The sequence below is a fragment of the Motacilla alba genome, chromosome 20 (assembly GCF_015832195.1).
Source record: "Motacilla alba alba isolate MOTALB_02 chromosome 20, Motacilla_alba_V1.0_pri, whole genome shotgun sequence".
NCBI classification, from domain to species: Eukaryota; Metazoa; Chordata; class Aves; order Passeriformes; family Motacillidae; genus Motacilla; species Motacilla alba.
In genome coordinates, this window is record NC_052035.1 from 8,260,139 (window position 1) to 8,282,411 (window position 22,273).

At 48.8% G+C, this 22,273-nt stretch overlaps 1 protein-coding gene across 4 annotated transcripts; it reads left to right on the top strand.

The window, feature by feature from the left end:
- Positions 1 to 2,079: 2,079 nt before the first annotated feature.
- RAD21L1 (RAD21 cohesin complex component like 1) lies at positions 2,080 to 21,264 on the top strand. Of its 4 annotated transcripts, XM_038158496.1 has the most exons (13): positions 2,080 to 4,135; positions 9,861 to 9,990; positions 11,462 to 11,561; positions 12,518 to 12,624; positions 13,000 to 13,185; positions 13,794 to 13,895; positions 14,873 to 14,983; positions 15,995 to 16,224; positions 17,070 to 17,172; positions 17,895 to 18,034; positions 18,728 to 18,808; positions 19,336 to 19,413; positions 20,196 to 21,264. In XM_038158496.1, exons 1-13 carry the CDS (start codon positions 3,374 to 3,376, stop codon positions 20,385 to 20,387), a joined length of 2,322 nt encoding a protein of 773 aa, XP_038014424.1. In that variant the 5' UTR covers positions 2,080 to 3,373; the 3' UTR covers positions 20,388 to 21,264. The 4 variants fall into 4 exon arrangements, 3 of the variants coding, with proteins under 3 accessions (XP_038014424.1, XP_038014426.1, XP_038014425.1); XR_005259486.1 differs by lacking the exon at positions 17,895 to 18,034 and having other exon boundaries at positions 2,086 to 4,135; XM_038158497.1 differs by lacking the exon at positions 13,794 to 13,895 and having other exon boundaries at positions 2,104 to 4,135.
- Positions 21,265 to 22,273: the final 1,009 nt, after the last annotated feature.

Below are 22,273 nucleotides of genomic sequence, written 5' to 3' on the forward strand. Positions count from 1 at the left end.
CTGTGGGCAGTGCCCATGACCAGAGCAGCTTGGGAGGGATGGAGCGAGACCCAGGCTCGGTGAGGCCATTGCTCTTGCTTGTCCCCTCCGGCTCCTGGGACAGCCTGTGCCTATCCCCAGCTTCCTTCCAGGAGAAAGAAGCTCCCAACCTTGCTGCTGGGGTTGAAAGACTGGATGGGGGCGAGGAAACAGCTTTGGCCTCATCGAGAGGCCCTCTCTGTGGGGGACGGCTGTTTTCTGTGCCTGAATTAATCATGTTCTGCGACCTACCAGGAGGGAGAGACGCAGCCGGCTTTGATGGGGCTAATTAAAGCGAGTCAGCGCGGGGAGAGGCTGCGGCAGGGCGAGGAACCGGCTTTTGTCTGCAGCGCCCGGCCCCGGCGGGCCCGTGGTGTTGTGCAGCTGGGAAACAGGTGGCAGAGGAGGGGAGTGGGTTCCAAAGGGGACAAGTGTCTGCTGCAGGCCTTTGCCTGAGCCTCTGGGCTCCCAGGGCTGAGCCATTCACTCTCCAGAAAGGATGAGTAAAACGAGGCAAGGATCCTCCTCTCCACGTCACAGGACAGTGGGAACGGGAGACTGTCCCCACAGTTGGCTTGGGTGTCACCAAAGGAGCTGGAGCATGGCAGAGGTGGCTCCTGAGGACCAGTGATCCCAAGCACATTCCTTATTCCATCTGTAGGGCTTGTGGCCAGCACGAACCCCATTCCCTGAGAATGGCTGGGGAGCAGCCACCCCCATTGCGGGTTTGTTCCACAGTGGCTGCAAGGGCCAGGTCTCCCTTCAGCAGGAGGGACAGTTCAGGCCCTCAGCCATGTGTCCCTGTCCCCAGCACTGCTGTTTCTGCCCTAAGCGACAGGAAACATTAACATGCACGGGAGCACAACAACACACCCCGCGTTAATTTTTATGGGGAGGCTGTGAGGAGTGGCTGGGGCTGGGTGTGCGGTCTTGGCACAGGCTCAGCCTCCCTCCTCCAGCAGCAGCACTTCCACTACAAGTTTGAAGAGAGGCACTGGATTATTGGTAATGGCTCAGGATCCCCAGAGAGTCCTTCAGGCCATCTGCCAGCCCGCCCAGCCCACAGCACCTGCCTGCACGCTCCCGATGGGATGGCAGAACCCCCAGCGTTGCTAATTACCCTGCAGCCGGTGCTACATCCCTTGGATCCTGGGTACAAGGAAGCCGTGTGTGTGGCCCAGCAGGACAACAAAGCAGCTCCCGTTATGTGGAACTGGGAAAGGCACTCTGGGCCCTCCCTGCTTGCTTTGCTCACTCCTGGCACAAAGAAAGACACCCCCAAAACACCAGCACTGGGGGGCTGGAGAGCCATCGACCCTCCTTCCACTCAGGCTGCACAGCATCAGCCTTTCCCAGCCAGATTTTTCTCAGCACTCCGAAATATTTTGGATTGCTTCCTACTACTCCCCTGCACATTAAGCACCACATGCTAGTGCCTCTTTCCCAGTGCCTGCCAGAGTGATGAAGGGACAGCCAGGTCAGACAGCTCCATGTCTCTCTGCCACAGCCACCCTACACCTCAGCCTAGGGGAGGTTGTGTAAGAGATCACATCCCAGCCCTGGAGTTCTCAGTGGGAATCTTCTTTAATTGCGCTGTTCCTTCACAGTTTGTTCATTGTAAATATATATCTCTCTCTCTATATGTACAGGCTTCCCCCCAGTCCTGCAGGGACTCAAGGCACAGTCCAGCAACGTGCTGACAAAGCAGTAACAGCCCCTTCCTGCAGTTTCTTGAGCAGTCTCATGGCCTAATCCATGGGAGTATTTCTTGTGCTCACATACAGCAGGTGCTTAACAGCTGTAACCCTCACCAGGCTCAGTTTTTCATCCTGAAAACACTCCTTCCATCTTATTTAAAGCAACAAAAAAAGGGATGAGAATGATTTCTCCATCTAACGGGTTTATTTTACTAATCCAGAAATGCAGGGCCAGTGCTGAGTTGCAGGAGGGACATCTGCCTTCTCAGGGCAGAGCCTTGCTTGGGAAGACTCAGAGCTCCCCCTTTCTCCTCTTTTTCTCTTCTTCCCTTTCCTTCCCTCTCTTCCCTCCCTCCCTCCCACAGCAGCACCCCCGCCTCCACCCTAGAGCCCCTCGGTGACAGCCACAATGACATTTGCCCCCCTCTCCCTGGACCCTTCATTTGGCCCCTCAGGCTCTGATTGAAGCCATTTGTCCCAGGGCTGTTGGGGACAGACAGTGCTTGTTTGGGGACAGTGGGGCACAGCCACCCATTTCACTCCAAGTGTGGTTTCATCCCAGGGAGAGGTGCCTGGGTGCCAGGATTGCAGGTGTGAGGTGATTCAAAGTTGTTTCCTGGGATCCTACAATAAATACAGAGTGTGGCTGGTGATGTGGTGATAGGAGAGAGGCATGTGGCACTTCACAGCAGCAGGAAGAATCATCTGTGAAGCATTATATGGCAACACAGGGCAGAGGACACCATTCCCAGCATACAAGGAGACACTGGGAGCCCTGGAATAAAACCCAACCCAGGTAACCAGATGTAAAAATCACTTTTCTTTGTGTCAGGCTGTCTGGAGGGGCTTGTCTCTGCCTGAGAATGTCTGAAGTGGATAGCTTATGGGATGGATTGAGAACTGGTGGCAGTTCATGATAAACAGCACCTTTTGTGGGTCTGCATTTTCCAGTGGGATAATTATTTCCCTTTCCCAGCACACTGCTCATACCCATTTCTCTTTCCACAGAACATTGTGCTTTAATGACGCTTCATGTTTAATTCCCGAGATGCAATTTTGCTTTCACACCACAAATTACGGCCTTTGAATCAGCAGAAAGGTCAGCATGGGGACACCCCAGCAGCAGCACTGCCAGGCCAGTGTAGGACACAGCCACCACGTCACCTTGAGGCACTAAGAATCATCCACTCTCTTCTGTACAGAGCACCATGGGTTTTGAAGAGGCCGTTCCAGGGCTGCTGGTGGTAGCGGGATGCTTGGCACGGTGCAGGCGTGTGTCCTGGCCTTCATCCTGCTGTGTGGAATGGAGCTGGTGGGGTGTGAGGGCTGGGGGGTGGCAGGAGGCTGGACCCCGCCCCACGGGTGATGGGCATGCTTGCTGCCTCCTCTTCTGCCTGAAGCAGTGCAAGCACCAGCTCTGTGCCAGAGTTTTACAGGAAACTATTGCTAAAAATGGTCACTGATGGCAGAAACAGATCTGTAGGGAAGAGCAGTCAGGTCCTGGCTGTGGGAATGAGCTCAGCCTCACATCCAGCCCAGGCATCAACCGACCATGGCACAGAAATCCCATGTCTGCCTTGGTTATGCCACTGCCATGATGCTGGTGGCAGGATCCCATCCAGGAAGGCGCCAGGGAGGCGACAGGAGGTCCCAAGGCCATGCTGTCCCAGTGCTGGTGGTGGGGACCAACCCAGGCCAGGGCCATGCAGTCTGGTGGAATACCCCAAAGCCGCATCAGTCCGGTGCTGTTGGGCCAGAGCACCATTCAAGAAGGGTTCAAGGAGGTGAGAATGGTGGCTGAAGACTGGTGTAGGCGAAGTTTCACCCAATGGTATCGGTGTTGGAGTGCAGCAAGGGGACCTCCTTTCTGCCGGTGGCGGGGGGTCCCTGGGGTGCGCACAGCTAGGAGCCGGGCCCCTCGGGGGGCTGGGCTGGGGGGCTCAGCTGGCTCTCGAGCAGCGCCCGCGTCCCTTCAGCTGACACCCTCCGCAGCCGCAGCCGTACCGAGCCATAGGTGCCACCGGTGCGGCGGGCGGCCCGGGCGCGGCGGCGGGCGGCGGCGGCGGCCAGCAGCAGGGCGGCGAGCAGGAGCCCGCCCAGGGCCAGCAGCGCCAGCCCGGCCACGGTGCAGCGGTCGAGGCGGGCGCGGAGCCGGGCTGCCCGAGCCTCCAGCCGCTCCATCTGTCGCGCCGGCACCGCGGGGTCGGGCCGCGCCGCCCGCGGAACGGCCCCCGCCAGCACCACCAGCGCCGCGCCGCCCAGCGCGCAGCCCAGCGCCAGCGCCAGCCCCGGGCCCGCCGGCACCGGCCCCCCCGCGCCCGCACCAGCCCCCGCACCCGCGGCCGCCGCCTCGTCCGGGCTCCGCAGCTCCGCCGCCCGCGGGGACGCCATGGAACCGCCGCCGGCCTGCGCGGCCGAAGGTGAGCGGTCGAAGCGGGACGGGATGCTCCTCTGGGTAGCAGACGGGTCCCCGAACCGGGATGCTTCCCCAAACCAGAGCCGAACCCCTAGGGCGGGATGCTTCCCCTCCCCAGAATCGCTCCCCCTGACCGGGCTACCAGCCCCACCCCGCAGGTCTCCAAACCGGGCTGCTCCTTCTCCTGGGATCCCGCTTAGCCGAACGGGGCAACCTTCGGAGCTGAAACCCCGTCTGGACTGTCCCCCTTCCCCGGAACCGACCCCCAGACCGGGCTGCTCCCCTTCCCTGAACCCTCACCTGCCTCTCCGAACCGGGTCGTCCCACCTGGCTCTCCCCCTTCCCAAGCCAGGCTCCCACCGCACGACCCACCTTCCCGAATCCGTCTGAAACCCCCTGTGGGCTCTTGTGCCCCTGTGACTCCACTAAATTGCCCCTCACTGGACCCTCTTCTCCCGCCGGGGTCTGCCCTCCCGTTCCCCGCTCCCGCACCGGGCTGTGGCCCCGCTCCGTGCACCGGGCTCCGCTCCCGCTTCTCCGCTCGGTTTGCCCTCCCCGCCGATGCCCGCACCGAGCCTCCCCGCTTCCCCTCCCGGTCCCCCGCGTCGGGCTGCCTACCCCCGCCGCCTCCCCGGCTCCCCGGGCAGGTGCCGGTGCCGCCGCGGGGCGGGCGGTGGGTGCCCCGAGCTGCGGTCGCGCACGGCCGCCGCACGCACACGCACACACACACACGTACGGGGGGCACACACGAGCACTCGCATGCACACGCCCGGGTGCACACCGGCACCTGCTGAGCACCTACCCTGTGCGACAGGGACCCCTCCGTGCACCCCCTGGGCAGCGCCGGGACCCTCCGTGGGCACCCCGGGGAGCTGCGTGGGGAGGGGCTTTGGAGAGGACAGAGCAGCACGGTGGGTTTTGTGTGGGGTCTGCCTGGAGGACGTGCCCTCCACAACCAGCAGTCCCTGTGGGACATGAGGTGGAGCTGGGCTGGGGACGCTGGGCTTGCAGCATGGGCATCCCCAGCCCCAAAGACAGCAGGGAGAGGTCCCATATGGATGTTGCCCAGCCTATCCCCAGATTCCTGGAGAAAGTGGGGGTTGACCTGTGTTTGGGCCAGGTATGATATACCCCGCCTGGGACAGAGGAGCTCCTGGCCCCTGCGGTCCCACCACAATCCCACTGCAGTCCCATGGCTTAATGCCCCCCCTACACACACGCACACACACGCACACACACAGACACACAGACACACACGTTATTTATTCCATTTTTCTCAGAGTATTCATGTCAGTGCCTGCACTCTTCTTTTCCCTGACCTGGCACCAGAGCCAGGCACGTGCCCCAGCAGCGACCTGCTGGCAGCCACACGCTTTCCCTCGTTTGTTAATTCAACGTGGTCTATTTCCACATTTGGAGCAGTGCCTGGAGATGTGGATATAAATCCCAAGCAAAAGCGGGTGGGCTGCTGACAGCTGCCGGGAAGGTTTGTCCATCACTTTGCCATTCCCTTCAACACCTTCACATGCTGCCAGCATCTCCACAAGCACACCCAGTGCTGCAGGTGCTGGGTGAGCTCGGTGCTGGGGCTGCAGGAATGCTGCTTGTGTCCTGCACCCTGTCCCCATCGTGTCCTGACCCTTGTCCCCGCACACAGTGCGTTCCTCTGCAGCTACACTGGGCTCTGCATTATCCATAGTGCCTGGGCACTGCTCTGTGTGGAGATGTCAGATGGAGTTTCTTGCCACCTGTGTCATGACAGGGCAGGAATTTTCTCTGAAGTCGCTGTCAGTTACAGCTAAAATGGATAAAAAAAGGTCAGAGAGTCTTAGAGCGTGCCACACAAATAAAGAGGTGCATTTGTGTTTTCTGAGGGCTGGACAGGTGCAAGATGATCCAGGCTCAGCACCTATCCAGGCACAGTGTCTATCCATGACGCTGACTGGAACACTCTAGACCATGGCACCTCTCAGTCTCTGAGCTGCAGCAGGGGCATGGAGCTGCCATGGCAGGGGGCTTGGAATGAGATAATCTCTAAGGTGTCTTCCAACCCAAACCATTCCGTGACTTTGTGACTCTGCGAAACACAGAGTCTTCCCAGCAGAGTGTCCCCAGAGATGTAGCCAGAAGTGGGACGAGAAAGAAGCAGAATTAAAAATAAATGTAAGTGCATCCTGACACGTTAACTACATTTAGAGAGTCTTTAGTACCAACCCACTCTGCAGGAAGGCAGGAGATGCTTGGAGACAAGTAGGTCATGGGACACAGATTGTCCCATATCAGCAGGAAAAGATGGATTTGGAGCAGGCAGGCATATCTCTGTGAACAGATGGGCAGGAGCAGATCTGCTGCCTCACCATCGCCAAATTCCCTGGGAAGACAGAACTGCCACCAGTTTGCTCCTGAGCAGAGCTGTGGTCAGGCCCTCTGTTCTGGAGCACCCAAGCCCTGAGGCTGCCCGTGCACCCAGGGATGCCAAGGCAGGAGCCCGGCCAGGATGGGGATTTGTGAGGCAGAAGCAGAGGCACTCCTGCTGTGGCTCCCACCTGCCTTCATACAGGGACAGGGCTGAGCCTGCCATGGGGTCAGGGCTCCATGCTGCCCAGGGGGCTGCTCCTGTACCCCAATCCCACAGCAATGGCCACCTGTGAGGGATGAGGTGGAGGGATGCGTCCTGCTGGCATTGCTGCTTGCAATGTGCTGCCCCAGGATCCCGCTGCCATTGCTGGATGGGAGCTGGAGGGGACCCCAGGCCTTTGAAGGGGCCTCAGGGTAGCCCAAAAACCTTCCCCAGCCTGATCGTGAGTGGCTGAGCATGAGGATGGGGACTGGCAAAGGCCACTCCATCCCCAAGGTGCTGGCACTAAGAGAAGGGGAGGAGAGACTGAGACAGCCAAGATCTATGCTGCCAGTGCAGGAGCAAAGAGAGGAGGGAGACAGCCAAGGTCAGAGGGAGCACTGCCAAAATTCACAATGAAACTGCAGGAGTGCTGGAGGGGAGAGACAGACGACTTGGAAAGAAAAGGAAAGAGGAGGGAGGGAAGGAGTCTGGGAGACAGAACAGGGTGAAGGAGCCAGACAGGGAACCAGGGATGGGAACATGTCACTCCTCAGATAAAATGATTGAACATGGATGAGAGGGACAGCAAATGGGAGCCTCAGACAGGCAGAAGAGGACAGCAGGAGCAGGAATGTGATGGAGCTAGACAGGCTGTGGACCTGGCTCTGTTCCCTAATACAGCCCTGTGCAGCACAGCCCAAATTTGGGGAGTGCACAGCTGTCTGGTGCCCACTGGCAGTGCTGACCCCAATCCAGCCTCACAACCGAGGTGAAGTTTCATTCCTGCCTCCTTAGCATTCACAGCATCCCATGGCAGAGTGAGCACCCGCAGCCAGCACGGCTCAAGGTGACTTGGAGGTCAGGGAAAAAGCAGCTAGGCAATTCAGGAGCTGGCTCTACACCTCTGAGAGATCCAGCAATTTGGGAAGACCCGAGATGTCCAGCACATCACAGCCTCCCTGCCTGTCACTGACAGTCCCTGTGTACCCCAGACACAACATCCCAGTGCTCCCCATGGATGGGGGTGGGGGTTCTGATCCAGCAATCTGCTCCTGGGAGCTGTTGCCACCAGCAAGGCAGGCAGGGCTGGACATGAGCCTTGGTGCTGGGGTGGGGCTGGAGCTGCACATTGGGCATCAGTGAGAGTGGTTCCCCTCTTGCAGGGCATGGAGTTCTCAGACAGGTTTGGTGCCCTGGATGGGTAGTAGATACCTGTTCTGGGACTCGTGGGAGGTCCCTCATGTTACCGTTGGGGATACACAACTCCAAGGATGGTTTATAGCAAAAATCCCTTTTCTTCCTGAAACATCTGAGCCCCAGCCCAAAGGCAGCTGGAGGGATGGAGCCCTGCTTGCCACTATGACCAGATGCAAAGCCGCTCTGGGATAAGGCTCAGCGCTTTCCTGGTGATAATTAAGATCTTGTTATCTTCAGCTAACACCAGGGAGACAGGGAAAACCTCGGGTGCCTTGTGATATGGTAACAGCTGATGCTCCGGGCTGTGCCTGGGAGCAACGGGAGCCTCGCTTGTTCTGCCTGAATATAAAGCATGGAAACCACGAAGCAGAGGGTGAAAAACTAATTTTTTTCCTGGCTGGTGACACCTAAGTGTGCAAACATACTGTCTTCTCTCAGGGGTGGCTGGAGCTGACACAGGTGGATGGCTGTGCATCTTTTGCCTTCCCCCCCGCCCCCACACAGAGGTCCAACCTGAGGCTCTGCTTTTTGTTTGGCTTTTTTGTTTTCTTCTGCAAATTTCCCTCACCAGGGAGTTTTATCAGACATGTCTGGAGCCACGCAGGAGCTGCTCACCTGCAGAGAGAGAGATGGGGCGGTGTCTGCAAGCGGGCTCTTGGAACGTCAAGGGTGAAAGGCATTGGGAGGAGAAGGAGAGGGGAAGACAAGGAGAGGAAGGGAGGAAAGGAAGGACAGACGGATGGGGAGAGCGAGATTGCTCTCCGCTCTCCTGAACCCAAAATGAGGGGTGCAGCAACGTGTTCCCGGGCACGCGTGTGTCCTGCTGGTGAGCCCCGGGAAGGAGGGGGCCATTTACAGCGGCATGTCCCTGCTGAGGGCTCCGTGGCTGTGCGGAGCCGTGGCGAGGGGACGCGGGCCCTGCGGGGGCTGCCGGGGCGGGCCCGCTGTGGGACCCCCCCGCGGCGCCTTCCCGCCCTCGGCTGAGCCGCGGCTGAGGCCTCAGGAGGGTCCGCCCGCCCCGCCGAGCCCCCTCAGCGCCTGCCGGCGCCCCTCGAGCCCGCGGCTCCTCATCCCCGCTGGGCCCCTCAGCGCCCGGCTGTGCCCGTCCATCCCTCAGGATCCCGCTAATCCAACACGTCCCTCCTGGCATTGCTCAGGCCCCCTGTCCCCTCAGCGTCTTGGTCACCTCAGGTTCTGCTAAATCCTCAGGGCCTGGCTAGCTCCCCCTGTCCCCTCAGGCACGACTAAATCCACCCTGACCCATCCTCTAAGGATCCCGCCAAACCCCCCCTGCCTGTCCTTTGAGGGTCCCGCTAAAGCCTTTCATTCCCTCAGGGCTCTCCCATTCCCTCAGCGCCCAGCTGGGTGATCCTAGCCCTTCTGAATCCCACTAAATCCTCACATCCCCTCAATATCTGCCTGGATGCCCTGTCCCCCCTCTGATCCCGTAAATCCTCTCATCCCCTTCAGTGCCTGGTTGTGTCCCCCCCATCCCCTCAGATCCCACTAAATTCCCCCTTCCCCATAGCACCCGACTGGGTCCCCCATCCCCTCAGATTCCATTAAATCCCTAATCCCGCTTGCTGCCCCAGGACCCATCTCCTGTTGCAAGGGGAAGAGCTCAGGGAATTTTGTCAGGGCTGCCCTGAGACCTTTGGCCAGGCACCATGTTCTACGTCCATTTGCTCATCAACAAGAGGGGGCCGCTGGCCAAAATCTGGCTGGCTGCCCACTGGGAGAAGAAGCTCACCAAGGCACATATCTTTGAGTGCAATTTAGAGGCCACCGTGCAAAAAATCCTCTCCCCTAAGGTAGGCTGTGGCATGGGGAGGGATCTCCTGGAGAGTCCTGGGGTGGAGGTGTTGGTCTCTCATAGAGAACTCTTTTACTTCTGTGTAATATTTGAATATTTTTGCCAAAAATACTAACTCCTGAACAACTTTTTTTTTTTTTTTAATTTAAATCCTCACAGTTTGCTATAGCTCTGCGAACCTCTGGACACTTACTCCTGGGGGTGGTGCGCATTTACAACAGGAAAGTAAAGTACCTCTTGGCAGACTGCAATGAAGCTCTGACAAAAATGAAGACAGCCTTTCGTCCAGGTATATGCAAAATTCAGCATTTTTTCATCTGTGCCCTCTCATTTTAAAAGTTAAATTTTGACTATTTCTGTTAAATACACATTACTGACCCCAAAGGAAACTGAACATAGTAGCACCTACTGCTGGTGTTTAGTCTGGCTTCATTTAGTGCCATTTCAGGTCTTTGACTTCCTTAACAGAAGCAGTATCTTAAGTGGGCTTACAAGAAGATGCTTGAGTTCAGCCTCCATTGCTAGATAATTAATTTTAATTTCTGATGACACCAACAACATGTCTAACAGTGTCAGTGCCAGACCTGACAGTGTGTTTTGAGCTCTAGCCATGTAGACAGGGAGAAGGGAGCTGAGATGACTGGAGCCTTTTCCAATAGGCTCTGTATTTGTCATACTTAGGCAATTAATGGGAGACACTGTGATCTAAAAAAAGGCCTGAGCACACCAGTGTCTACTGCCATTTTTAATGTACTTTGTGACCTGGTCTGTTTGCAAAATAGTCAATAATTACTCTGCATTATTCTCAAGGATATGATCACAGAATTACAGACTCACAGAACCATTTAGGCTGGAAAAGCCCTCCAAAACCCAGTCCAACTGTTCACCCAGCACTGCCAAGGCCACCACTAAGCCATGTCCCCAAATACCACATGTCTTTCTAATCCCTCCAGGGATGGTGACTCCAGCATCACCCTGGGCAGCCTGTGCCAGAGCTTGAAAACTCTTTTAGTGAAGAAATTTTCCTTAATATGCAACTGAAATCCACCAGCCACAACTGGTTTCTATTTTGGAGATAGATCCTATAGCAACTTGGAGAATACCACACAACTCAAGAGCACACAACAGTCACCACTGCTGCAACAGAGACTTTACCTAGGTAGAAGGGGGGAGAAGAATCTCAGCAGAAGTGGTAAAATGCTGAAAGAGGCTGCTCAGGGATGCTGTGAAATCTCCATCAACAGAAATAGACAAAAGTGATCTGACTTTGAAACTAACCCTGTTCTGAGCAAAAGGTTGGGTTGGATGACCTTGAGAAATCCCTCCTCATGTGAATTTTTCCAGGATTCCCTGATTCCCAAGTAATTGGCAGTCTGAGTACATAATTATTGGATGCTGGAGAACAGAGCAGAGGAAAGGGAAGCACAGTGCTTCATTTGCAGCGCTGTGAAAGACTCTGGGCTAGACGTCAGCTGGGAGAACCTTCCAGGGACTTAGGGCAGCTGCTCACCAACACAAGCACTTACATTTTTCAGGTCCTGTTGCAGCAGACTCTTTTGTATCTGTCTGTAAAAATAGATCATCTTAAGGACATGGAAACTGAAATTCCACTTTTGGGTGCCTAAGCTTTACCATTCTGTGTGATTTAGAATGGCAGCAGTCTCTCCTGACAGGTTTATAGGCTTATTATACCTACTTGGGAGAGAACACTACTTTTATTTTATTGATATTTATTTTGTTATGGTGTCTATTTATTTCAGGGCTTCTTGACCTTCCAGAAGAGAACTTTGAAGCTGCTTATCAGTCCATTACATTACCTGAAGAATTTCATGATTTTGAAGCACCACTACCAGATGTAAAGTAAATGCTTCCCTAGTTTTTATTCATTCTTTTAGAATTTTCAGAAGTAAAAGCTGTATTTGCTGTTATGTGATTGAGACTCAGATCGGGTTGTTTTGATTTAATAACTGAATTCTCCTAAATTCTGAGCTCTACACCCATAGCATCGTGCTTTGGTGGTTTTCCTCAGTCCTTTAATCAACAGACCTTCACAATGGAATACTGTCTTGAACTTAGACTTCAGGATTTTAAATTGTCTGAGTGAAGGATGCAAACAGCTTTCTGAACCTCAAGAGAAGAGATAAAAATTAGTATTAATCCTGAAAGATGTGGCCACTAACCACACAGTGTTGCACTGTTCCACTGGGTGACTTCATTTTGTTTCTGCTCCACCGCTCTCTGGGGCTGGGGTGTTTTTATCAGCAACAGTCAGCCTGGCTCCTGAGAAAAAGCCAGCATCTTTCTTAGGCTTTTTTGACACAAAGCAGCATTAATGTAGAAAAGTGATAAAAAACAGGAGGCTAAGTCATGTTTCTGATGGCTCTGATGCCCCAAAGGTCCAGGACAAGAGATTTCCACCGAGGGTTGCTCTGTACCTCCTCATAAATATGGTTTGATGGGATCAGTAAGGGTTTATTATTTTGTAAGTACAGCTGCAATATAATACACTTTATTCAAGTGCCTCAGTGTGCTGACTCTGTAAAGGTGCCTTTTCTACCTGCCCAAGAGTTGTGTAATTTGATTTAAAAGATGTTTTGCTAATTACTTGCCTTCTGACAAGAGTCTGGTAGGTACCAGGGCTTGGATGGGAACAAAATCACAAAAGCCCAAGTTTAGTGGCAAAAGGAAGTGGAAAATATGGGGGCTTATGATAAAATGCCAGGATTGAAGGTTGTGTAGAAACAAGTTTTCACATTCCAGCTGAATCCTCAATGAGTTTCAGTTCACTCTGTATTTTTATAATTTTTTTTCATCAGGGCCATTGATGTTGCTGAACATTTTACCTTGAATCAGAGCAGAGCTGAAGAAATCACACTTACAGAGGATTATGAAAGCAGTATACTTCTCTGTGATAGAAACTTTGGTGAGAGAAGTTGAGAAATTGGAAGAAATTTACAAGGGAAAGTGTGTTTTATGTGAAACTTTTATGTGAGACCTTTCCACATGTGAAAAAGCTGTGATTAAAGGTCGGTTTGTTTCATGCTTTTGCTGATTGGCCTATCATGCTGTCTTAGGTTTAAAACTTTGTGTAAGTAATATAATCTGGTGTCAGAGACTGAGAACTAAACCAAACATTTCCTGCTTTTACTAAATTAGATAACATTGTTTATTCTTTGTTCCATTTGAGGTATGGGATGTTTTGCAATTTTTAAAAATTACTTGAAAAACTAGGAAATTGATACATCTGAGTTTACAAAACTCACGCAGATGAGGGATCAGGAATTGTGTGTTCCCTCAGATGAAGAAGCAGAAGCCCTGAGGAGACAGAGCTTCTTTGAGGGCAGTGTCCTGACGAGCAGTAACAGTCTGGTGGCCGATCCCAACTCAGCCAGCACCAGCGGAGACAAATCTGTGCTGCATGAAGATGTTTACTGCTTCCAGGATGACCATTTTGGGGATGAGGAAGATGCTGCAGATATGATTGGTAGGGTTTGCCACAGGCAAACGGAATCAGTTCCTTTCAAAATATTTTTATTCTTACCGGAAAACAGTCAAGACAGCACCAAAGTGATTGTTGTCAAACATAAATTCTATGTTAGTTGTTGTTTTCTTACATATATTTTTCCTACCTGTCACTAAGTCTATGATCACTTAGACACTGCCAAGTCAATTTGGTTTAAAGGCTGTATTTCATTATTTTAGAATTAAAGGCATTAAATTTATGCCTAATGTTTAACAATTCATTTCTGTTTTCAAAGGTGACATAGTGCAGCATTTTTATCCTTACTGTTGGAATAACAAAGGCAGCAAAGTAGTTTCTGCATCATTATGACTTAGAGCATTTATGTAAACCTTACAGATACCTGTTAACACTATCCAGGCCATAATTTAAAAAAAAAAAAGGTGGAAATCTCAAACTTGTGACTAATCCCCTCCTTTGTGTGCTGTTGCAGACAGCCACTGACGGCCATCTGCAGAAGCTGAGCTTGCTTTCTTTGCAGAGTATTAACCTTGACTAACATTAGGCTGTATCAGGCTATTTTATGACTACTAAGGCTTAGAATGATTAAAACTATGTGCTTTGTATTTAAGAAATCCTGTTGAGGGATGAGCAAAATGTCCTAGATAAAGACATTCTTGATGTGGAGGAAGCACGTCCTTTGTCACAAGATCTGCCAGAGAACAGCACAGCCAGTGAGTTTGCAGTGTCTGCTCCCTCTCACATAAACCCTCTGTTCCTGTGTTAATGCCTAATGTCACTCACATTCAGCTTTTTGTAGTATCCTTGTGCCTTTTTCCTTTCTTCATTTATTTTGCTTTTTATTTTCCCTAAACTGCTTCATCCACCATTTTAGGATAATTTTATTTGATTTAGGGATTCCAAATTTGTAACTTGACATTGCTTAGAAACACCTTCATGTGACATCCTGTTGGTTTTGCTGTTGGTCCACCCTGCTGCTCACAGCATGATGTCCCTTTTGAGGGGGAAAGAAACCCAAATAAGGCTGTCCTGTAACAGTGAACATTCCTAGTGAGAGCTTAAAAGGTCTTTTCCAACAAAACAATTCTGTGCTTCTATTTCTGGCTCCATATTTCCGCAACAAATGACACTTAAGTAGCTCATAAAGGTACTGGTAATCTTTTGGTTTGATGCTGATAAAAGAAATTAAGCTTTGATAGCTATTTCTGAGACATTTTTGCTATCTTAAATCCTTATTCCCCCATCAGAGTGTTAGTTTGAAACAGAGAATTCTGGAACAGCTTTAAAGGGATAGAGTGGCTCTTGCCTCTCCTTGCTCTGTTGCTGGTGCTGCTTGTTCCTTTTCTGTTGACAGCGATGTCCCCACTGCCATGCACTTGCCTGGAACTGGAAACAGGGATTGAAACAACCACCTTTGCCCCTAAACACTTTCTGTTGTGTGGGTTTTCTCCAGATCAGTTCTTCTGTCTCTGCTATGACCTGGTCATTCTGGGATCAGTGAAGGGGAGCGTAGAGTATGAAAGTATGAGAAGGAACTGGTGAACATAAGTGAGATTATAAACAAAACCACAGTTTCCTATTTCTTGCTGGTTTTGTCTAGTAGCATTCTCTGTCATGTGATTGAGAAATTAGTCCATATTGTAATTTTTTTTTTTTTTAAATTTGGGTTATTTGCTGGGTTTTCTTGCAGTTGAGTCAAACTGTGCAGACACCACCGTCAAGGATGGAAATCACACAATGAGTGAGACAATCCTTTTGTTCCAGGAAGAAGGATTTGTGCTTGAGCCAGTTGATGATACAGGTCAGAAGTTGATCAGTTTCTGATGAATGTTTGCATTAACTAGGTTTGGTTTGCTTCTTAGTAGTGAAAATGCTTTCAATATAGATTATTCCCACCTTAGATTTCATCTGCTCCTGCTGTCAGAGTTCCTTTTTATAGTAAATATTGTACAAACCCAGTGTCAGGTTATTTATCTCAGCTGCCCAAATTTGTGCTTGCAGTTTCTTCCATGGACCAAGTCAAGTTTTGTAGCTCTTCAGCTCTGCTAGCATTGCAAGCTTGGCCTTGGCGGTAGTACTGAAGATTCATCTGAAAAGCTTTAATTGCCAGCGACACATCAGTGACTTTTATATTTAAAATCACAATGCTAAAACTTTCAAGCCTTTGGAAAACATTGGTTTGTGTACTTTTAACAAGATCCAAGGTGAAGAGTATTAGATTTCCTCTGCAGAGGAAATCTAAATGTCCCCTGTCACATTGGTGGCTCTTTATGAATAAGCAAGCTCATGTTGACAGCAATATTTACAATATTGGATTTTTCTGGCCTGCCCAAATAATATCCAGGAAGTTATGACTATATAACTAATCTGTGTCTTTCTTTTGTGTATACATCTTGATTAAATTGCTAAAGGATTAAACTGACAAATACAGATATTAATTATGAGGTAATGAAACCTCTTGAGTGCATCAGCAGTTCCTGGAGCAGTTAACTTCCTGATGGATTAAAGACAGCTTATTCAGTCTTGTTGCTCTAGCATGTGTTCTCATTCAGTTGTCCTGTACCCAGCTCTTTATTAAAAGAGTCATTTGTCTTCCACAATTAAACATAAGGGAATTTCCAGTAAAAGAGTACAAAGAGTGAAAACTTCCTAGGAACTTTTGAAGGAATGGCCTGTGCACTTGTACTTTGATTTTCAAGTCTAGGCAGTGTTCAGAAGGTTGGCAGCCAGGCTGATTCACTGGGCTTTTTTTGTGTGCTTAATGTCCTAGGAATAGACCTTAAGACTTGTTATTAATACTTGCTTTATGTAGCTGTCACACACAGGAAGAAAAAACAAAGAAAGAGGAAGCTGCTGGTGGATGTAGAGAAGGAGCTCAGCTGCCAAACCATTTACAAGCAGCTCACCAACTACAGTGACCTCCTGGCCACGCTGGACCTCGCTCCCCCAACCAAGAAAACCATGATGTGGAAGGAGTGGGGAGGTGTGGATAAACTTCTGTCCCATTCTTCACAGCCTATGCTTCATGCTCAGCTGCAAAAGGTAAACATCAGTTCCCTGTGGGGTCTGTGCCACTCTGTAGGTTCCAGGCTTGTTGCAGAGCTGAGATCTGACTGAGAGAGGTTTCGTAGACTCTGTTTGATCTGACGTTGGAGCTGGCTGCAGGTGTGCACTGAGCATTGCTGTGCAGCACAGGTCAGCTGGACACCTGATGGTTTGCACTCTCACTGCTGATTGTTTCATCATCTGTGGGCTCACAGCCTTCACCTTCTGCACTCCAACAAGCGAAAAATTACAAAAGGAACATGAGAGCTGATGTTTCATTTCACACACTGGTGCATGACTGATCTTATACTGAGACACAACTTTCTACTTTTCTATCCATTTCTTTTTTACTTTCTCCTTTGTTTTATTGTTTTCTGGTTCATTTCCTCTTTGTAATCAGTTTGAGATATCTTTTGTTTATGTTTACTTTAAAGGTACATCAGACATTAGTAGTAGAATAGTGCTAATGGATTTGGAAGGGTTCACTGCAGCAGTGCAGCTTCACCACTTAGAGTCCAGCTGCAGAATTGCAACTTGCTCTTTAAGAAGATGAAAACTGCAGATGTTTCTTTCTTTCATCCTTCCCTACTGGCTGGCTTCAAGAAAAATGATTCAAGCTGCTCCTAAGATTTGTATTTTTTCATGGAATTCATGTCAGAGCTGCAGAAGGCTATTGCTTAAAAACAAACAAAAAAAATTGCAGATTTTCAGAGTGACCTAATTCAAATACTGAAATTCTGGGTTGCGGTCATTAACATACAGCTCATATTCATATTTTGTGTTGATGTTTGTAAATAATCTGACATGATATTCTGAAAGCAAACAAAAATAATTATTTTCAGTTGTTTGAAAAATGCTTCAAGACTGACAGATTTAAGATGAGAGCAAATGGAGTACAGAGGCTGTCTGAAATGAAAGAAATGAGCAAAGAGCAAGATACTACAGGTAATATTTTAATTCTGTTGTGCAGAATTAGGTGTTAGAGAGTATTTTCTATTCTACACAATGTTTGAGAGACACAAGAGGTGTTGGTGTGTTGGTGTGCAGTCTTACACGAATTACCACTTTGCTGTTCTTTTGTTTCTTAGAAATTAAATGAAATCCAAGTTTTTTCTTCCTTGTGGCATAAGAAGATATTTTTGGTTTCATCTTTGGTTTCTCTAATTATCTCTGAAACTGCAGGTTTGGGTAATGTTGCCTGTGGGGTTTTTTTCAATATAATTTTAAAAAATAACTTCCCACTTATCCTAAGCTTAGTCAAACTTCTCTCCAAAATTCCAAATTAATGTAAATAGTTCTACTTGTGTCTGGAAGATGTGTTTGGTTAATATCAGGCAAGAAGAAGTGTTCCATTTTAGATCTTCTGAGAAGGATGTATCCACTTTCATTCCTTTGCTCTGCTGGGAACCTAACCTGCCTCAAAAATTAATTAACAAACCCACCTCCTGTGAGTCCATAAAGGTCAACTTTCAGAAAAGGAAAACCTGCCTTGGAAGGTTCTTCTTCCATGTTTCTGTTGGGAATGTTGTTTCTCCAACATTTGCTTATTCTGCCTCTTCCTCTCAGAGACTGTGAACTCGTGTGTGGTTTTTGGTTTTCAGTGGGTTTTTTTAAGGATGGTGATTCACAGTAATTTCCTCTTCAACCTTGGTTTTCTATTAATACAGAGATGCTGCCAGTAGAAGAGCCAAGTTACCTGCAGGAGCCAGCTCATTCCGAGACTGGGAGAAAAATTAGAAATGATTCCTTTATGTTGACATCACAGAATGACAGAAATGAAACCAAGGAGAACTGTGGTGAAATTATAGTGAGCAGTTTTCCTCAGTTTTAGAGACCTAAGTGTGCCTATTGGTTCCACTTTTTGCTAAGGTTCCATTTAAAACATGTTAAGAAATTACCAATGTTTGGGAAGGATGCTAAAAACAGTCAAGAGAGCATTAAATAGCTTGTGTGATGAAAGTTTATTTAGAATTTGGTAAACTCCCACAATGAATGAATGATTAATTAAAATGTTTATTAATCAGCATAGGTTACAGTTTAATCACGAAGTATAAATGAGAGCTTAATATTAAATATGAAATATTGTACTGAAGAGACAAATATAATCTTTATAAAGGATAAAACTTACATTTTTTGTGTCATATTGAAGAAATATTGAGGAAGTACTTAAGAAATACCTCTTCCATCTTCACTTCTGCTAAAGGGAATTCTTTAGAGAACATGAGGCTCATTAGTGTTGAAAAGTGATGACATTGGAGCCAATGGCAGCAGAAAATGTGTGCTCCATGCCTGAACTCTGCCCATGGGTTTAGATTCATCTGTAGATAAATCCTACAGCAAGGTCATTCCCTGCATCAGGAAAGACATGGTAGAAATAGCAGCTATTAACTCATTTTGCAAAACTTCATTACAATAAATTCTTTGAGAAGAGCTGTGTAAAGAGAATTGCACTGTATGCATAAGTGGCCAGGCCTAGCAATTATCTTTTTCATGTTCACAGGAGGATGGAGCAGCTTTCTCCGAGAGCTCAAAAAATTCCCTGGGCCAGGAAGCTGAAGCACAGCAGGTGGAGGTGCCAGAGGTGTGTGTCCCAAGCTGATGGCCCTGGCTTGTTTCAGAAGAGAACCCTGTTTCTTAAAAAAAAAAATAGCATCATGAACTTACAGGGAGTTTTGCTTCCTGTGAGAAGGAAATCATTTCAACCTTGTTGGTTCTGAGGATGCTCAGGTACTCTGAAACCAGGGCAGTCAGGGCAGGCTTCAGAGGTTAAGCCCAAAATCCCAAGCCAAATATTTGAATATCTCTTTAAGCCCCTGGCCAGTACAAATCCTGTCAGAATCCCAGTCCCACAGAGCAGTACCTGGCTGTGGAGCTGCCTCACTGAGACCGTGTCCATGTTGCACCTGAGCTGTCTCTATAGCACAAAGCACTCACAACCCATTCTTTCCTTTGTTTCACATGGCCTTGGGTGAGCACAGAGGTGTCAGAGGCTCCAGATTCCCTGAGTTTGGCCATCTAAATATCCAGTTCCATCTGGATTTTCAGCCAGCCTGGAACTCCTGTCCTTTTTACACACCCTGACTAACTTTCTGTTTACTTCCTCTCAAGGAGCAAACAACCACCAGCAAAGACAATGAAGAAATAAGATGGGGCAAAAGAACTCTTCGGTTACAAAAAACTTTACAGGTACCAGTGCTGGATTTTGTTATTAGATGCTAAAAGCTGGTGTTGATTTCAGCTAGGCCATGTTAGAAAAGCTCTTCCTTCTACTGTCCATTGTGTCTCTGCCTCTCACTTGCAGCATGTGCTTTTTTTGGTATTTCTGTGGAAAATCAGGATTCTGGGTGCTTGATGTGTGGTGTTCCTTTCCACAGCTGCTGGAATTACTAACATTTTCTGAATGCTCTTTTTTTTTTTTGAACGTATTTCAAAGGTTCTGTGTAAATAGTAAATAAATATTTGCACCTAGGTACAGCCTTTAAAAAACCAAGAGATAACTGAGCCCTGAGAACTGCTCAAGGATATTTATTGTTACCAATCACAAAACATGATGGAAGCACTCCACTGGTGTAATGGAATTCTGTGGAATTGTAATTTTAGTAACACGCATAAGTACCAACACTATTATGGCATTAAAATGTTAAGAGTCACTTCTATAAACACAGATGGAAGATAGCCAGAGAGGTTGTGGACTCCCCGTCTCTGGAAGTGTTTAAGGCCAGGTTGGATGGGGCTTGGAACAACCTTGTCTAGTTGAAGGTATCCAGGATGGGGGAATGAGATGGTCTTTAAGGTCCCTTCCAACCCAAACCAGTGTGTACTTCCATGATTCTACAGAGATGGGATCCTGTTTGAGGCATTCAGGCAGAGATATCCTCTCTGTGCAGTGCTCTCTGTTTGGACTCCATGGGCTCCAGTTTTACTGGTGGAGAAGCCAACCCGACTGATTTCTCATTTCCCTCACGCAGCAACTGAAGAGATCAGGGATGTGTTCCTTCAGTTTTCGGGAGCTCTGCCGGAGAAGCAGCCGGAGAGAAGCTGCAGCCACATTTTACATCTTCCTGGTGCTGAAGAAGCAGCAGGTCCTCGAGCTGCGGCAGCCCGAGCCCTTCGCTGACCTCACAGCCACTGCTGGGCCCGTGTTTGACAAGATCAGATAAACTGATCAAAATACAGCTTAGGTTGCATTTTCCAGCAAAATGTTTTCCTGGAAAATGGATGGAATGTCTTGTCAAGCTGTGGGAGATGAGCAGAGCTCCCTGTCCTCTACACCACCCAGTCATGGCTGGTGCAGGGGTCCTGCCCCAGATGATCACTACAGGGCTTATCATTAATATTTATAGTTACATGATAGTTATACAATATGTTAATAAAATACCACTAAAATATATATTCTACATAAGAGATTTACATTGTGAAGGATTTTATAAAGGTCCTCAAAGGAATTTTATAAAAATCCTCAAAGGAATTTTATAGAAGTTCTTCAAAACCTTTCTCAGAGACTACCTTTGGAGCTTAAATTATTTTTGACAAGGCTTGTGTCTGTCAATTCTCTAATACCATCAGTAAGAGTTATCTGTTAACTCGCTGTAGCAAAAAAATTTAGACTATTTAAAATTGTTCCTGTCAAAGAATGTTCAATATTTCATATTTGAGGATCTAGCAGGGTACTGTCTCCAGTGTTGCTTTTGTGTGTTGAGGCAGACAGAGGTTACACTGGCCCTAGAAGAGTCCAGAAGCTGCAGACAGAAATTCTGTTTCCTAGAAATCCTGCATTATCAGATTTCACCGAGCTTTTTAACTTATTAACACCTTTATTCATGTGTAGATCTATTTAAAAAATTGATGTTAACTGAAATATTATTGGTTCTTTGCATTTTTATCTAATTTAGGATAAAATTTATCCCTTTTACTGTCATTTTCTGAAGCTGTTGGTTTCCAGCTGCCTCCCACCTGGAGGAGGAATGGTTGTGCCCCACTCAGCTGCTTCAGTGCCGTGGGGACATCACTGCTCCTTCATGTAGAATCAATAAAAATCAGAAGATGTTTCCTTTGCTTGTTGGTGTTTCTTCTGAAGGATCAAATCCTATGGGTTCGTCTCAGAGTGAGGGACTTGGTGATTTTACTTTAAATGGGAAAGGAGGGGTGATGCTGTCACCTGACTTCCAGCTGTTCACTCACCTCAGTGACACCCCTGTTTCTCTGGGCCCACTAATATCTGTGGTTCGTGTCCCACAGGATTTGGGGAGGTTTGGTTTTGAGGGTCTGTTTAAGGAGTAAAAAGGCTTTGAAAAGGTGAAGCCCCAGTGTGGGGCGTGGGGTGGCCCCTGGCTGTGGGGGTGTTCCAGCTGAGTGTCCTTTCTGAACAGGAATATTTGATTAAATAAGCATTGGGCCTTTCTGCTGCTCTCTGGGGGGCTCCTTTTCTGGGTGTGAGGAAGGGAAAAGCATTCCTGTATGGTTAAAACCTCTCAGTTTTCTGCAAAAGAAACACTATTTCTGGATGGGAATAGGAGCATGGCTCAGGCCAAGACTGGAACCAAGGGCAGCTCATCTTTTCCTAATGGCAGGCCCGGCACTTCCAAAGCCAGGTGCTGACCTGGGAAAAGGGTTTGGGTTTGGTGAAGACCTCTCCCTCTTTCCCTGCAGCAGTCCCGGTCTCCCTGGAGTGGTGCTCCCACTCTCCAGGTCAGAGTATCCCGGGATACCGAGCACTGCAGCCTGCAGAGGGAAGGAGAAACCATTTTTCTTTCCCAAAAGCCATCAGGAATGACTCTGCATCTCACAGCAGAGCTGCTGCCTGTGCCACATGGTCAGAGCTGCTCCAGTGGCGGCAGCTGTGATAACTCATTAATTTTCCTTTCAAGGAGAGAGGCTGTGCGTTGGATTCACCGGGAAAGAGGGAAACAAAAGACAGCTGGAGGCAGGCAGGAATAAATGGGAGGCAGGATATATATATACACTGAAAACAGTCTGTGCGTCGGGATAAATGAGGTACAAATCATGCAGGAAATAGTGCTGGAAGAAAGACTGACATGTATTTACC

What these genes read in the sequence shown, in the direction of transcription:
- RAD21L1 (XM_038158496.1), top strand. Translation starts at nt 3,374, where the DNA reads ATGCTGTCCCAGTGCTGGTGGTGGGGACCAACCCAGGCCAGGGCCATG. An exon ending in GCACCACTACCAGATGTAAA is followed by an intron (nt 11,562 to 12,517) that starts GTAAATGCTTCC and finishes TTTTTTCATCAG; the next exon opens with GGCCATTGATGTTGCTGAAC. An exon ending in AGCAGGTGGAGGTGCCAGAG is followed by an intron (nt 18,809 to 19,335) that starts GTGTGTGTCCCA and finishes CTTCCTCTCAAG; the next exon opens with GAGCAAACAACCACCAGCAA.